This window comes from Epinephelus fuscoguttatus, linkage group LG8 (assembly GCF_011397635.1).
Source record: "Epinephelus fuscoguttatus linkage group LG8, E.fuscoguttatus.final_Chr_v1".
NCBI lineage: Eukaryota > Metazoa > Chordata > Actinopteri > Perciformes > Serranidae > Epinephelus > Epinephelus fuscoguttatus.
The window spans coordinates 21,546,355-21,562,151 of NC_064759.1; the positions used below are offsets into that span (position 1 = coordinate 21,546,355).

General features: G+C 38.2%; 2 protein-coding genes across 8 annotated transcripts in view; one reads left to right on the forward strand and one right to left on the reverse strand.

The window, feature by feature from the left end:
- The window catches only part of LOC125893347 (uncharacterized), a 37,226-nt gene extending 27,589 nt beyond the window's left edge, over window positions 1-9,637 (forward strand). Inside the window, exons 5-10 of the mRNA XM_049583947.1 lie at window positions 5,351-5,701; window positions 5,856-6,167; window positions 6,559-6,873; window positions 7,500-7,590; window positions 8,420-8,522; window positions 8,605-9,637. Of these exons, the coding sequence (XP_049439904.1) occupies window positions 5,351-5,701; window positions 5,856-6,167; window positions 6,559-6,873; window positions 7,500-7,590; window positions 8,420-8,522; window positions 8,605-8,922 (1,490 nt within the window). The 3' untranslated portion in view covers window positions 8,923-9,637. The remainder of the gene's footprint in view (window positions 1-5,350; window positions 5,702-5,855; window positions 6,168-6,558; window positions 6,874-7,499; window positions 7,591-8,419; window positions 8,523-8,604) is intronic.
- The window catches only part of LOC125893359 (myelin-associated glycoprotein-like), a 55,622-nt gene that overhangs the window by 9,682 nt on the left and 30,143 nt on the right, over window positions 1-15,797 (reverse strand). For 2 of the 7 annotated variants that reach the window (XM_049583968.1, XM_049583975.1), the window contains one exon: window positions 14,384-15,748. The exons of the other annotated variants lie outside the window; for them this stretch is intronic. Coding sequence is in view for 1 of the 2 variants with exons in the window: in XM_049583975.1 (XP_049439932.1) it covers window positions 15,389-15,748 (360 nt within the window). In the remaining variant the exon portion in view is untranslated. Of the gene's footprint in view, window positions 1-14,383; window positions 15,749-15,797 lie in introns of those variants that run through there. 7 annotated transcript variants of the gene reach the window in all.

A 15,797-nucleotide genomic window follows, 5' to 3' on the forward strand; every position in this document is an offset into this window, starting at 1 on the left:
TGTTATTACATTATGAGCCATTATTACATTATGAACTGTTGTTACATTATGAACTGTTATTACATTATGAACTGTTATTACATTATGAGCTGTTGTTACATTATGAACTGTTATTACATTATGAACTGTCATTACATTGACTGTGTTTACAAGGTCTTTCGTATCCCGGTTTTGAGGCTTATCCCGGCTTTGGGCATATCCGGGATATGATGTTTACATGGAACACAGAGAAACCCAGTTAATCATATCCCTGTATACATGATAAATACCAGTAACCCGTTTTCTGATCACAGCATCCTATCTGCGCAGGCGTGTGTTATGTGTTTTACGTCTTTTGTTTACAACAGATTGAGCGGGAAATGTGATGTATTTATTAATTATATTTAATTATTAATTCTTATTATTATAAATATTAATATTTTCCACCGCGACCTAAATTGTTCAACGGTGCGAGGTGGAAAACCAGCGTCACGTAGCTTGTCCGCAACAGACTTGAATAGGTCAGCATTTCTGTGTCTTCTGCCGTCTAAACACGTAGTTATGTTGAGTTCTTTCATCATTTTCAGGCAAAATTCAGTCTTTTCATCGCTCCAAAAATGGGAAGCTCTCGTTGCCGCCATGTTGCTTGTATATCTGGTGCGTCACTCTGGCACCTGCGCACACAGCGGGCAGCCGTCAGAGACTGGGATAAGGTGTATACATGCTCCAGTATCCCGGCTTCTATCAGAGTACTCCAGGTGGCAAAACCGGGTTTCTTGAAACCGGGAAAAGGGCATAACCCAGTTTCTGAATTCAGGATATGGTGTTTACATGCACAAACACAAAAACGGGATACTTAAAAATCCCAATCAAAACCGGGATACTAAAGACCTTGTAAACACACTCATTATGAGCGACGCCAGTAAGGCTCATAATGTAATAGGTTATTACATTATTACATTATGTGCAAAGCCGTTATTACGTTACGTGCTCATGATTTTATTACATTATGAGCCGATTATTACATTATGAACTGTTATTACATTTAAGTTATTACATTATGAGTTGCAACACGTACCCTCTGAGTGGGAAAGCACACACAGCCCTGTGGTGGCGAGTTGTGTTTTGCCTCCAGCTAACAAACAGACGTCATTGTGACTTCGGCCCTAAAAGGGTCTATGTAGTTTTCCATTTTTGCCAATATATCCTCCTAAACTCTACAGACTGGACCTTTAAACAAACTAGATTTACGATTAAACCGCATTTCTAAAATGTGTAAATCTAAATTGAAATTATGTCTAACTGTGATTGCAATTGCAATGTATTTCATTGTAGGTACACAGATACTATGAAAATGATTTATGCTTGGAGTCATGTGGATTCTCTCTAATTACACTTTTGAATGTTTTTATGTTTAACTTATGTGAGTCTATTAAACTTATGATGGTTTTGATAGTTTGTTAAATATTAGTCCTCAAAGTGAATTTCTGGGATGATTATCAGACGACCTCAATGAAGAAATTCATGTTTGTTTGTTTTTTATACTGAGGAAACAGTGCATTTGACACTTGAAATCACTCGCCAAGTAACCTCACCTGACACTCCTTTGAGAGGTTACTGCCTCCACAGAGAGGGAAAGGAAACACAGTTGCCTCAGCAAAGACACCTCTCTGAAGTTACTGACCGACGAGGTGGATAAACAGTCTCCTGCTCAGTGTTGCTATGGCAAGCCGTTTTAACATTTAATCGATAGGCTGGATATTCATTACTGATATCTGCAACATAATTTTGCCTAGTCAAAACTCTTATTCAAGATATCCCTAATTAGATTTTGCCTAGTCAAAACTCTAATTACAGATATCTGTAATTCAGTTTTGACTAGTAAGATTCAAACTATTTCTGCCATTCATGTGTATGGGGTTTGTCATTATAGATATCTCCAATGTAGTTGCGGATATCTGCAATTGTTATAGCGGATATCTGCAACTGAATTGTGGATATCTGTAATTCCAGTTTCAGATATCTACAATTTAATTTTGACTAGTCATAATTCAAGTTCAAGATATCTTTAATTATCATCAATTGAAGATATCTACATGGTCCTTTCTAGATATCTTGAATTGAGTTTCAGATAGTCAGAATGACGTTGTAGATATCTTGAATTTGAATTATGACTAGTCAAAATGACGTTGTAGATATCCGCAACTGAATTATGACTAGTCAAAATGACGTTGTAGATATCTCAAACTGGAATTATAGATAGTCATAATGTAATTGTAGATATCTATAATGACAAACCCCATACACATGAATGGCAAAAATAGTTTGAATCTTGCTAGTCAAAACTGAATTACAGATATCTGTAACTGTAGTTTTGACTAGTCAGAATGACGTTACAGATATCTTAAATTAAAATTCATACTAGTCACAATGACATTACTACTAGTCAAAATGACGTTATAGATATCTATAATGGTAATTCCGGATAGTCGGACTTAGTGATTAAATGTTAAAACGGCTTGCCATAGTGTTGCAACCTATGAACAGGCTGCCATCTAGTGTAAGTTACTGATCATTTCTTCCTTTGTCAACACACTAGGAAATGATCTCACAGGGGGGTCAAACAGGTCTCTGAATTGCTGCAAACTTTGTGGAAGGGCTTCAGGCCTACCTGGACTGGACAGAGAGGATTCATGCTGAGTGGGACCACATAGACCCAGTGAAGAATGCATATGCCCTGCAGTCAGTGGCAGGAGAGGTACAGGAAGGAGACTGGAAGTGAAGTAGCTGCAGACATAGTGAGAGTTGGCTCAGTCGTCCACGGATAAGTTATGCAGCTTTTGTTCTGTGCGGCATACGCAACCCCGCTTACAGAAACAATCTGCTACTGCCAAAACCAAATACATGAATTGTAGTAGCTGCAAAAATAAAGTTTCAATTCTTGTATATATTTTAAAAATGGTCTTTAACAGTAACTAAAACCACCCAGACACGTTTTTTTTAACTGTAACTTTCATGTTGCTACCACTGGTCCACTTAGATTTGAGTTTTGCCTTTATGAAATGAATAAATCCAGCACCAGCACCAGCTGAATTTTACAAATGTTTTCTTTGTCTCAAAGACACATCTGAACAAGTGATATTGTAAATATAAGGTGCTGAAATTTAGACTGCATTTTCATTTACAATTAAAATGATAGTTTTGCCCACAACAAGGTGTCCCAACTGATGCTCCACTGTCCCAGCTGCTCTGGGGAGGCACAATTTGGAGAAAATGCACATGTATATTTTGCAAAATTGTGCCTTTTGTGGTTGATTTGGGCGTTAAAAAACTTGATAAGTTGTCTGTATCTCTTCAAGGGTCAATTTATTTTTTATGACTGTTTGAGTAGTCTGTGATTAATGGAGGGTTATTGATATAACCTGATGCAAAAATGTCCCCACTGTCTTCTACTTTACTTGAGATTGAACACAGGGGAGTCAGGGCAAGGATTGGTGATGTCGGCCAGACTTAAATTATAATAAAATGTATGTGCACATATTACTCTTGAACTCACATAATGTAACAATGGCAATAATAACAGTCCTGTATTATCACTGTTGTTGCATGACGGTGTTCTCATGAACGTACCTTCACTAAGTTTACAGGCTTTTATTCAGTGTCGCAAGAGATGACAAGACTTGAGTGCTGAACTGAATTTGACTGAAGACTTGAGTGCTGAACTGAACTGCTGCCTGATATTTCTATGTTTATGGTTTTATTGTTTAATGAATTTATATTTATCATAGGGAAGTTAATTGAGTATATATCATCACCTTACTAATCCAGATTTATTGGTCAGCCTGTGCATTTGAAACACTGACGTTGTCAGTGTGTGCAGTTTTGACCTAAAAATGATGATAATGCAACACTTTTTCTCACAATGTGAGCCATTATTACATTATGAGCCGTTATTACATTATGAACTGTTATTATAGTTAATTGAGTATATATCATCACCCTCTTAATCCAGATTTATTGGTGAGTCTGTGCATTTGAAACATTAAAGTTAAATTTGTGAAATTCTAATATTAAGCTTAACATTATTATTGTTTATATATTGTAGCAACAGTGCAAATGAGGAGAGATGTGGCACTGTCTAAAATCATTTCTCAAATAGGGCATACCATTTTCTCACACGTGACTTCCTCATTTTTAAGTCTTGCAGACTGAAAAAGTTGCACAACTTCTGAGGAACTTCACTTGTCCACACATCTTTCATCTGTCTGTCTGAAACACCTGAGGAAAATGTAAGTAATGGAAACTTGTTAAATGACACATATCAGATTATTTAAACTGATCTTTGAATACGATGAAAAACTCTAACGTAAACATTTGGTCACTTGACTTAAAAAATACACTTTGTGAAAGATGAAAAACTTTGTATTTAAAACCTTTAAGCTGTCATTTGGACATGCTACTGTTGAATATCTTAGTTGCCTAAAACAAATTACAGCTTTGCAATAAATAGAAAATAAGGAAATAACACTGGATGTTTCCAACCTTTGCCTTTCACATATAGCTTCCTGTTTTTCCTTTTTATCATTTCATCCTCTGTGTCTTTAAAAAGCAGGTTGTTGTGGCAATGTTAAACTAAATATTACAAAGTGTGTGACATGCAATTATTTGTTTTTGCAAATCTCTCAGAGTAAGCAGAAATACCAAACTGGATTTACACTTTGTTGGAAATATTTCATAAAAGATTGGAAAATTTGCAAGAAGTGTATTTAAATTATGAATGAGTTATTTATTTGATCAATGAAGGGCTTGATTGAGTTTAAGTGGCTCAGAAGTTGAGCCTTTTCCGCATTGATGTAAAAGAGGAAGAAGAGACAGCAAAACATTTCTCCATCTGCAACCTACTCTGCAAACCTGAAATAATTCGAGATTAAACACAGTAATGTGAATTGTTCTATGTAAAATCTCCAGAGTTTCTGCCTCTCCTGACACACAAAGATGGCTGCAGCTCTGACTCTCCTTCTCATTGGCTGTCTGCTGCAAGGTGAGTCGTTTAGTCATGTTTGAATCAAGTATTGAAGTCAAACATTCACACCACAATGCAACAGTACCTGTAATATATACTGCAGAAAATTAAAACAGTGAGCAACAAAAGCATCTAGCTGGTTTTTCCTGGAACTTTAATATGACAGGTTTTAATCTGAACATCTGGGGAAAAAACTACTGTGGGGACAAGGCACAATCATTACAGTCATCATTTTGGTTTATTTTAAGAAAAAGGTATAGCGCTAAGGCAACCAGTAAACAGTAAAAAAAAATCCTCATTAAAATTATTCACTTGTTCTTATTCAAAGATTTGTATCTTGTGTTTCAGGTGCCCTGTGTGGAGTGTTTAAGGTCATAATACCACAGACTATAGAGGTTGTTAGTGGATCCTGTGTGACCATCCCCTGCTCCTTTGACGTGACAGACCAGTTTGTATCAAAGCTAGATAAGACATGTAAAGCACTATGGAAAAAAGATGGAGTTACTGTGTTTGATAGCAGCCAGACACAAACAACTACAAACAACGGACAACTGACAGGAGACTTGACCAAAAAAGACTGCACCACAACCCTGAACAACATACAACCTGTTGACAACAACAAGAAGTATACCTTCAGGCTGGAATGCAACAGTGACCTGAAATATAATTTTCCCAATGAAACCTCTTTTTCAGTCACAGGTAGGTTTTAAAATCCATTTACTTACACTTAACTCCCCTTCCCTTGTGGACCTGCTTTAATCATATTTTGCATTGTTTGTTTTTGCAAATAGTATAAAAATATAGAGAAATGATTGTTTATTCAGTGACTGGTCAAAATGTACCTTCCCACCAGCTGATCCACCCAGACCGACTCTGACTCCGTCCACACTGGAGGTGAAGGAGGGAACCCCAGTGAGTTTGACGTGCTCTGCTCCAGCTCCCTGTCTGTCTCATCCTCCAACTCTGACATGGACCCCCGGCCTGGGTGACAGTCAGGAGACACTGCAGGAGAATCAGGTCAAAACTAAAGTCCAGACCTCTGTTGTCAAATTCACTGCTTCTCACCTCCATCATGGAAAGACAATCTCTTGTACTGCCACCTACAACAAACAAGATGGCAGCGCTGAGTCAGCTGTTAGCACAAGTTTGACAGCTAATATTTCAGGTGAGTTCATTTGCCACATTAACATTGATCTGTACCATCATAAAATTTAGATACAAGTGAATTTTAGCCAGACGGGGCAAGTGAAAATCTTGGGGTGGCACACCAAAACCAAAAAGCCATTTACAGGGAGGCCATGACCGGACGTATATTAGGAAATAAAACAAACAAAAGCAATGAAACAAAATGTATTTACAAGCGCAAACCCTATACATTTTACTATCAAACCACCTTTACAATAGCAATAGGATGTAAACAAATTTTAACATAAAAAATTTAACTTCCATTAAATGTTTACCATTTTTTTTATAGCGAGACATCTTTTCCTATATTACTGCAAACTTACCTTCCCGAACACAACTCGACTCTTCTCTTTGGTGTCCACTCTTCACAGTTGCTCCAGAGATCCTGCCCTCTTCTAACTGCACCAAAGCTGGAGCCCAGCTTAACTGTTCCTGTGAGACTGTGGGAAACCCTTCTCCCACTTTAATGTGGTATTTGGACGGGTCACCTGTCAATAACTCAGACAATTTGACCATCACCTATGAGCCTCCAAATGACACGGGCCTGAGGAGCATCATCACTGTGAACCAACCACAGGAGAGGGATCTTTCCACTTTGCTCTGCCGCACCTCTAACTCTCTGGGATCTGCTACTCACCACTTTTGTGCCTACTGCCTCCAGCCTCAATCATCTGCGGAACGTCAAGGTCTGTTTTTGTGCCAAACACAAGTTTTATTGATTAGTTGTAAACTGTCACCATCTCTTGAAACACTGAGGGACTTGATCTGGAAGACATCACCACACTTCTATTTCTGCACAGTATATCTGTTTAGTGTTTTTGTTTTTCAGTTTCCAGACTAGGCTCCCAACAGTTTTGCATACTGTAGTGGAAATGCATGCAAGGGATGTGTCGGTTAGTTACAAGCTTGGTTTCAGCTTCTAGCTTCATCCCTCATGCTTTGGTGGGTTTGTCAAACTTACAAACCCAAACTAAACATATTGATTACTAATAACATTAACATTTATAAGATAATCACAGTCTTGTTGTTTCAACCTGCACTACTACTCCTAAGACTACATAATGATGAATTAAATAGATAAAATAAAGGCCCATGTTTAAACTACTGATAGAGCATTTTATTCATCTTCTGTAATACTTTTATATACTGTACCAATCTGTGATGTAATACATTATAATTTAAGACTTATAATATACCTATAAATACAACTCATTCTTCATGTATGTCCAAGCATATACGTCATTGAAATGAAAAACCCAATATATTTATGCTTCTGACTGACCACCATACTCTTCTGTTCTCTCTCATACAGAATGTCCAGGTGGAGTTACGTTTCCAGTCTTCATCATCACTGTTGGTGTTTTATCAGCAGCACTATTCTGTGCTCTTCTGTTTGCTATCAGGTAGGTAACAGCTTGGGACAACATGTATGTATTACTAATAGGGCTGGCAAAAATAATGCGTTAATATGGATTAATTAATCACAGAAAAAATAATGCGGTCAAAAAATGAACGCCAATTAATCACATTTCGTGGTGCCCTTTGAGCCGGTGCATCATTGATAGCCACAGTGGCTTTGTCACATGATGGAGGCAGACTAGACGATGCTGCTTGGCCCCATGAATAGAACATTTATATTTTAAAAACACCCAGATGGAACTGTTGCTAGGAGCACTGTTGGAATATTTGTACTACCAGAGAACTGCAAGCCTGAAATATCACCTCAACACAAAGCATTTAGCGGCGAAGCCTGAGGCCTGAGCTTGCAGAGCCTCTGATGTCAGCACTAGCAGCCAGCCTTGTCAAGGTTGGGTTTCCATCCAAATGTAGTGCAAATTTTAACCAAATTTTCAGAAAATCAGCAAAAGAAAATGTAAATGTACGTTCTTTTCCATCCACTTCTGTTATGTCAATATTGGGAGTTAGTTCATTGAGACGTCATTAAAAGAGGGGCAGTCAATCCTTGAACTGAGGAAGACCATGGATTTAATAACTGAGAACACACCAGCCAATAGAAATAGAGTTTTGAACAACTAATATTACAGCTCTGTGCTCTTGGAAGAGTTCTGGTAACAGACCTCTGTGCATAAGCATGTTAGAAGCTAACAAAGACAGCTTTCAGTGGCCAATGCAATGACGATACATCGTGACTGTACATCATCATTTATTGGCTGAATTTGTTTCCACTGGACATTTACCTTGCAATACACCAAGGATTTTATTATTTTGTAGAGCTCGGGGGACTGGCTGCCGTACTCCTAAAAAGAGTCAGAGCACAGGTGACACCAGCCCAGCTGTGATGAGTCAAGGCCTGACAACTGAAAATGGAAATAAGGTACGGACCATTTCCTAATTTGGGAAACAATAATCTAACAGAACATCTTTACCACTTGTGTTTTCTTTTTGTTTAATTTCAGGTGTCCGGCACATCAGAAGAGGATATTTATGCCAACACCAATATGATGAAAAAGTCAGATATGCCAAACAGCGATGTGGTTTACTCTAGTGTGATCTGGAAGAGCAAGGAGAAGAAGGGAGAATGCTCTGGAGGCACGGGCCCGTCTGGTAGCTCATATCTGGAAGAGGAGAGGTGCATGGAGGGAGGCATGCGCACAAATTATGTGAGCAATGCAGTGGAGATGGAGAGTCTATATGACAACACTAGAAAAGATGTAAAGGAGGCTGTGTATAGTGAATATGCCCAGGTTCATTTTAGAGACACAAATGTGATGTAATGCATGTGCCATTACTACAGCTGTTTTACTGCGGCATTGCTACATTGTATTTGATATTATTGGCTATTATTTATTCAGTAGAAGTTTATCATGCAGTAGTATTATCTTCTCAATGCAGATTTAGCCAGTTTAAAGAGTTTTCAGTTAAAGGAACAGTGTGTAAGATTAAGGGGGATTTAGTAGCATCTAGTGGTGAAGATTGCACCTTGCAACCAGCTGAAACTTCTCCTGGTTATTTATTTTTAGTTTTAATTGTTCAGGAGGTTTTTACAAGGAGCCAAATTATCCGGAGAGGTCTCTTCCTCTCCAAAACAATCGGTCCAGGTGATTTAAATCGATTAAAACCCTGACTAAAACAGTTTCATGTGACAAATCAGTGTTTCTCCAGCAATGGGCGGCATATTGCAGATGGGCTGCTCGCCCAGCACCTGCTAATGTGTGTTCAGTGTCCCCGTTTTTCTCTGATAACTTAATGTGTGCTCACCTTATTTGTGATCCAGATGTTCAGGAGGTTTTTACTGTGAATCGAGTTGTGCACAGAGGTCTCCTCTTGTCCAATACAAATGGACCTGGTGATTTAAACCAGTAAACACATTGAATAAAGAAGTTTCATGTTACAAATCAGTGTTTCTCTGATGCTGTTCGGCTCATAAGGGATGGACCAACTTTTTCTCTGATAACTAAAGATCTATATGTTCAGGAGGTTTTACCAGGAGCCAAATTATCCAGAGGTCTCTTGCTCTCAAAAAACAGTGTGATTTAAACTGCTCAAAACATTTAATAAAATGCTTTCACATTAAAAAAAACATTTGTGTTTTTCCTTTTTCATCGCAGAATGACTGCTAACTGCAGTGGCTGACACAAAACTGGGAATGGCTTTATATAGAGCCAGTGTTTGGTTTGTCTGTCCTGGGCTTCTGTACAAACATGGCGGTGCAACATGGCAATTTCTGTGGACAGGTACCCACTTCCTATGTATATATAAAAAGCTGATTCTAAGGTAACAACGCAATGATTCTTGTGCGAGTGGTACATTCAGGAACACTCATTCCCAGTGCCGGAGCGCACTCTTGCACAAACTTGACCTTTCATAAATGTGGAGTGTTGTCAGAATGTACCGTTCAGTTAAATGTAATAACAGCTCATAATGTAATAATGGCTCACATTGTGAGAAAAAGTGTTGCATTATCATCATTTTTAGGTCAAAACTTCACACACTGACAACGAGAGTGCACTTAAGGGCAGAGATCTAAGTTTTATTTTAAGTTTTAAGTTTTATTGTACTTTATTAATCCCCCTGAGGGGAAATTCAATGTTTCCACATTGCTTGTCAATTACACACAGGTCTGGAAGACACACACATGCACAAACAGGACTTATACATGCACAAAGTGGAGAGATGTCAGAGTGAGGGAGCTGCCCTTTGGTCAGGCACCCTGAGCGGTTGGGGGGTTCAATGCCTTGCTCAAGGCCTTTCTCAAGGGCACCTCGGCAGTGCCCAGGAGGTGAACTGGCACCTCTCCAGCCACCAGTCCACGCTCCATATTTTGGTCCGGATGGGGACTTGAACAGGCGACCCTCCGGTTCCCAACCCAAGTCCGTATGGACTGAGCTACTGCCATCTGTGTTTGTGTTTGACTATGATTTCTTTAAAGATGGCGCGACAGTAACCAACTCAAAAGCCAGCTGGAGAAGAGGGTGGATTAGGGAAGAAGGAGGGGGACTGTAGTTCATGTAGTTTAAAAGAGCATTTCCTTTGTTTACTATTGCTACAATAAATGCAGGACACAATAACTTCTACAATAAAAACACATTTAAGATTGGTCTTTTCAAATAAGTAAGTGAACACTCTCTCCTTCCATACAACCTAGTGAAGACCTCCCAGTCAAATGTTACTGTTATTTTATTGTTGGTCTTAATGCCAATTTAATAAAGACTTTTAATAAGCATTGTTTTCCTTGTTTTAGGCAACTAAGATATTCAACAGTAGCATGTCCAAATGACAGCTTAAACCTTTTAAATACAAAGTTTTTCATCTTTCACAAAGTGTATTTTTTTAAGTCAAGTGACCAAATGTTTACGTTAGAGTTTTTCATCGTATTCAAAGATCAGTTTAAATAATCTGATATGTGTCATTTAACAAGTTTCCATTACTTACATTTTCCTCAGGTGTTTCAGACAGACAGATGAAAGATGTGTGGACAAGTGAAGTTCCTCAGAAGTTGTGCGGCTTTTTCAGTCTGCAAGACTTAAAAATGAGGAAGTCACGTGTGAGAAAATGGTATGCCCTATTTGAGAAATGATTTTAGACAGTGCCACATCTCTCCTCATTTGCACTGTTGCTACAATATATAAACAATAATAATGTTAAACTTAATATTAGAATTTCACAAATTTAACTTTAATGTTTCAAATGCACAGGCTGACCAATAAATCTGGATTAGTAAGGTGATGATATATACTCAATTAACTTCCCTATGATAAATATACATTCATTAAACAATAAAACCATAAACATAGAAATATCAGGCAGCAGTGTAAATAATTAAATTGCTGATGCCATAATTATAGAAACAGCACGTTCATTCTCAGTCAAATTCAGTTCAGCACTCAAGTCTTGTCATCTCTTGCGACACTGAATAAAAGCCTGTAAACTTAGTGAAGGTACGTTCATGAGAACACCGTCATGCAACAACAGTGATAATACAGGACTGTTATTATTGCCATTGTTACATTATGTGAGTTCAAGAGTAATATGTGCACATACATTTTATTATAATTTAAGTCTGGCTGACATCACCAATCCTTGCCCTGACTCCCCTGTGTTCAATCTCAAGTAAAGTAGAAGACAGTGGGGTCATTTTGGGACATTTTTGCATCAGGTTATATCAATAACCCTCCATTAATCACAGACTACTCAAACAGTTATGAAAATAAATTGACCCTTGAAGAGATACAGACAACTTATCAAGTTTTTTAACACCCAAATCAACCACAAAGGGCACAATTTTGCAAAATATACATGTGCATTTTCTCCAAATTGTGCCTCCCCAGAGCAGCTGGGACAGTGGAGCATCAGTTGGGACACCTTGTTGTGGGCAAAACTATCATTTTAATTGTAAATGAAAATACAGTATAAATATCAGCACCTTATATTTACAATGTCACTTGTTCAGACGTGTCTTTGAGACAAAGAAAACATTTGTAAAATTCAGCTGGTGCTGGTGCTGGATTTATTCATTTCATAAAGGCAAAACTCAAATCTAAGTGGACCAGTGGTAGCAACATGAAAGTTACAGTTAAAAAAAACGTGTCTGGATGGTTTTAGTTACTGTTAAAGACCATTTTTAAAATATATACAAGAATTGAAACTTTATTTTTGCAGCTACTACAATTCATGTATTTGGTTTTGGCAGTAGCAGATTGTTTCTGTAAGCGGGGTTGCGTATGCCGCACAGAACAAAAGCTGCATAACTTATCCGTGGACGACTGAGCCAACTCTCACTATGTCTGCAGCTACTTCACTTCCAGTCTCCTTCCTGTACCTCTCCTGCCACTGACTGCAGGGCATATGCATTCTTCACTGGGTCTATGTGGTCCCACTCAGCATGAATCCTCTCTGTCCAGTCCAGGTAGGCCTGAAGCCCTTCCACAAAGTTTGCAGCAATTCAGAGACCTGTTTGACCCCCCTGTGAGATCATTTCCTAGTGTGTTGACAAAGGAAGAAATGATCAGTAACTTACACTAGATGGCAGCCTGTTCATAGGTTGCAACACTATGGCAAGCCGTTTTAACATTTAATCACTAAGTCCGACTATCCGGAATTACCATTATAGATATCTATAACGTCATTTTGACTAGTAGTAATGTCATTGTGACTAGTATGAATTTTAATTTAAGATATCTGTAACGTCATTCTGACTAGTCAAAACTGAATTACAGATATCTATAATGTCATTCTGACTAGTCAAAACTGAATTACAGATATCTATAATGTCATTCTGACTAGTCAAAACTACAGTTACAGATATCTGTAATTCAGTTTTGACTAGCAAGATTCAAACTATTTTTGCCATTCATGTGTATGGGGTTTGTCATTATAGATATCTACAATTACATTATGACTATCTATAATTCCAGTTTGAGATATCTACAACGTCATTTTGACTAGTCATAATTCAGTTGCGGATATCTACAACATCATTTTGACTAGTCATAATTCAAATTCAAGATATCTACAACGTCATTCTGACTATCTGAAACTCAATTCAAGATATCTAGAAAGGACCATGTAGATATCTTCAATTGATGATAATTAAAGATATCTTGAACTTGAATTATGACTAGTCAAAATTAAATTGTAGATATCTGAAACTGGAATTACAGATATCCACAATTCAGTTGCAGATATCCGCAACTACATTGGAGATATCTATAATGACAAACCCCATACACATGAATGGCAGAAATAGTTTGAATCTTACTAGTCAAAACTGAATTACAGATATCTGTAATTAGAGTTTTGACTAGGCAAAATCTAATTAGGGATATCTTGAATAAGAGTTTTGACTAGGCAAAATTATGTTGCAGATATCAGTAATGAATATCCAGCCTATCGATTAAATGTTAAAACGGCTTGCCATAGCAACACTGAGCAGGAGACTGTTTATCCACCTCGTCGGTCAGTAACTTCAGAGAGGTGTCTTTGCTGAGGCAACTGTGTTTCCTTTCCCTCTCTGTGGAGGCAGTAACCTCTCAAAGGAGTGTCAGGTGAGGTTACTTGGCGAGTGATTTCAAGTGTCAAATGCACTGTTTCCTCAGTATAAAAATTGTAAAATTCAGCTGGTGCTGGTGCTGGATTTATTCATTTCATAAAGGCAAAACTCAAATCTAAGTGGACCAGTGGTAGCAACATGAAAGTTACAGTTAAAAAAAGGTGTCTGGATGGTTTTAGTTACTGTTAAAGACCATTCTTAAAATTTATACAAGAATTGAAACTTTATTTTTGCAGCTACTACAATTCATGTATTTGGTTTTGGCAGTAGCAGATTGTTTCTGTAAGTGGGGTTGCGTATGCCGCGCAGAAAAAAAAGCTGCATAACTTGTGGTGATTTTTCTCCAATCAGATCTGTGGACGACTGAGCCAACTCTCACTATGTCTGCAGCTTCTTCACTTCCAGTCTCCTTCCTGTACCTCTCCTGGCACTGACTGCACAAAGTTTGCAGTAATCCAGAGACCTGTTTGACCCCCCTGTGAGATCATTTCCTAGTGTGTTGACAAAGGAAGAAATGATCAGTAACTTACACTAGATGGCAGCCTGTTCATAGGTTGCAACACTGAGCAGGCGATTGTTTATCCACGTCGTGTCAGTAACTTCAGAGAGGTGTCTTTGCTGAGGCAACTGTGTTTCCTTTCCCTCTCTGTGGAGGCAGTAACCTCTCAAAGGAGTGTCAGGTGAGGTTACTTGGCGAGTGATTTTCATTTTCGTTTAAAGGTCCAGTCTGCAGAGTTTAGGATGATATATTGACAAAAATGGAAAACTACATAGACTCAAAACTGGGAATGGCAGCCATTCCCAGTTTTGTGTCAGCCACTGCAGTTAGCAGTCATTCTGCGACGAAAAAGGAAAAACACAAATCTTTTTTTAATGTGAAAGCATTTTATTAAATGTTTTGAGCAGTTTAAATCACACTGTTTTTTGAGAGCAAGAGACCTCTGGATAATTTGGCTCCTGGTAAAACTTCCTGAATATATAGATCTTTAGTTATCAGAGAAAAAGTTGGTCCATCCCTTATGAGCCGAACAGCATCAGAGAAACACTGATTTGTAACATGAAACTTCTTTATTCAATGTGTTTACTGGTTTAAATCACCAGGTCCATTTGTATTGGACAAGAGGAGACCTCTGTGCACAACTCGATTCACAGTAAAAACCTCCTGAACATCTGGATCACAAATAAGGTGAGCACACATTAAGTTATCAGAGAAAAACGGGGACACTGAACACACATTAGCAGGTGCTGGGCGAGCAGCCCATCTGCAATATGCCGCCCATTGCTGGAGAAACACTGATTTGTCACATGAAACTGTTTTAGTCAGGGTTTTAATCGATTTAAATCACCTGGACCGATTGTTTTGGAGAGGAAGAGACCTCTCCGGATAATTTGGCTCCTTGTAAAAACCTCCTGAACAATTAAAATTAAAAATAAATAACCAGGAGAAATTTCAGCTGGTTGCAAGGTGCAATCTTCACCACTAGATGCTACTAAATCCCTTTTTTATCTAACACACTGTTCCTTTAACTGAAAACTCTTTAAACTGGCTACATCTGCATTGAGAAGATAATACTACTGCATGATAAACTTCTACTGAATAAATAATAGCCAATAATATCAAATACAATGTAGCAATGCCGCAGTAAAAACAGCTGTAGTAATGGCACATGCATTACATCACATTTGTGTCTCTAAAAATGAACCTGGGCATATTCACTATACACAGCCTCCTTTACATCTTTTCTAGTGTTGTCATATAGACTCTCCATCTCCACTGCATTGCTCACATAATTTGTGCGCATGCCTCCCTCCATGCACCTCTCCTCTTCCAGATATGAGCTACCAGACGGGCCCGTGCCTCCAGAGCATTCTCCCTTCTTCTCCTTGCTCTTCCAGATCACACTAGAGTAAACCACATCGCTGTTTGCCTCATTCGTCTTGTCTGAGCTTTTACTGGCAACCTGTTGATGTGCTAGATGAGCGTTTGGCATATCTGACTTTTTCATCATATCGGTATTGACATAAATATCCTCTTCTGATGTGCCGGACACCTGAAAGTAAAAAAAGAAAACACAAGTGGTAAAGATGTTCTGTTAGATT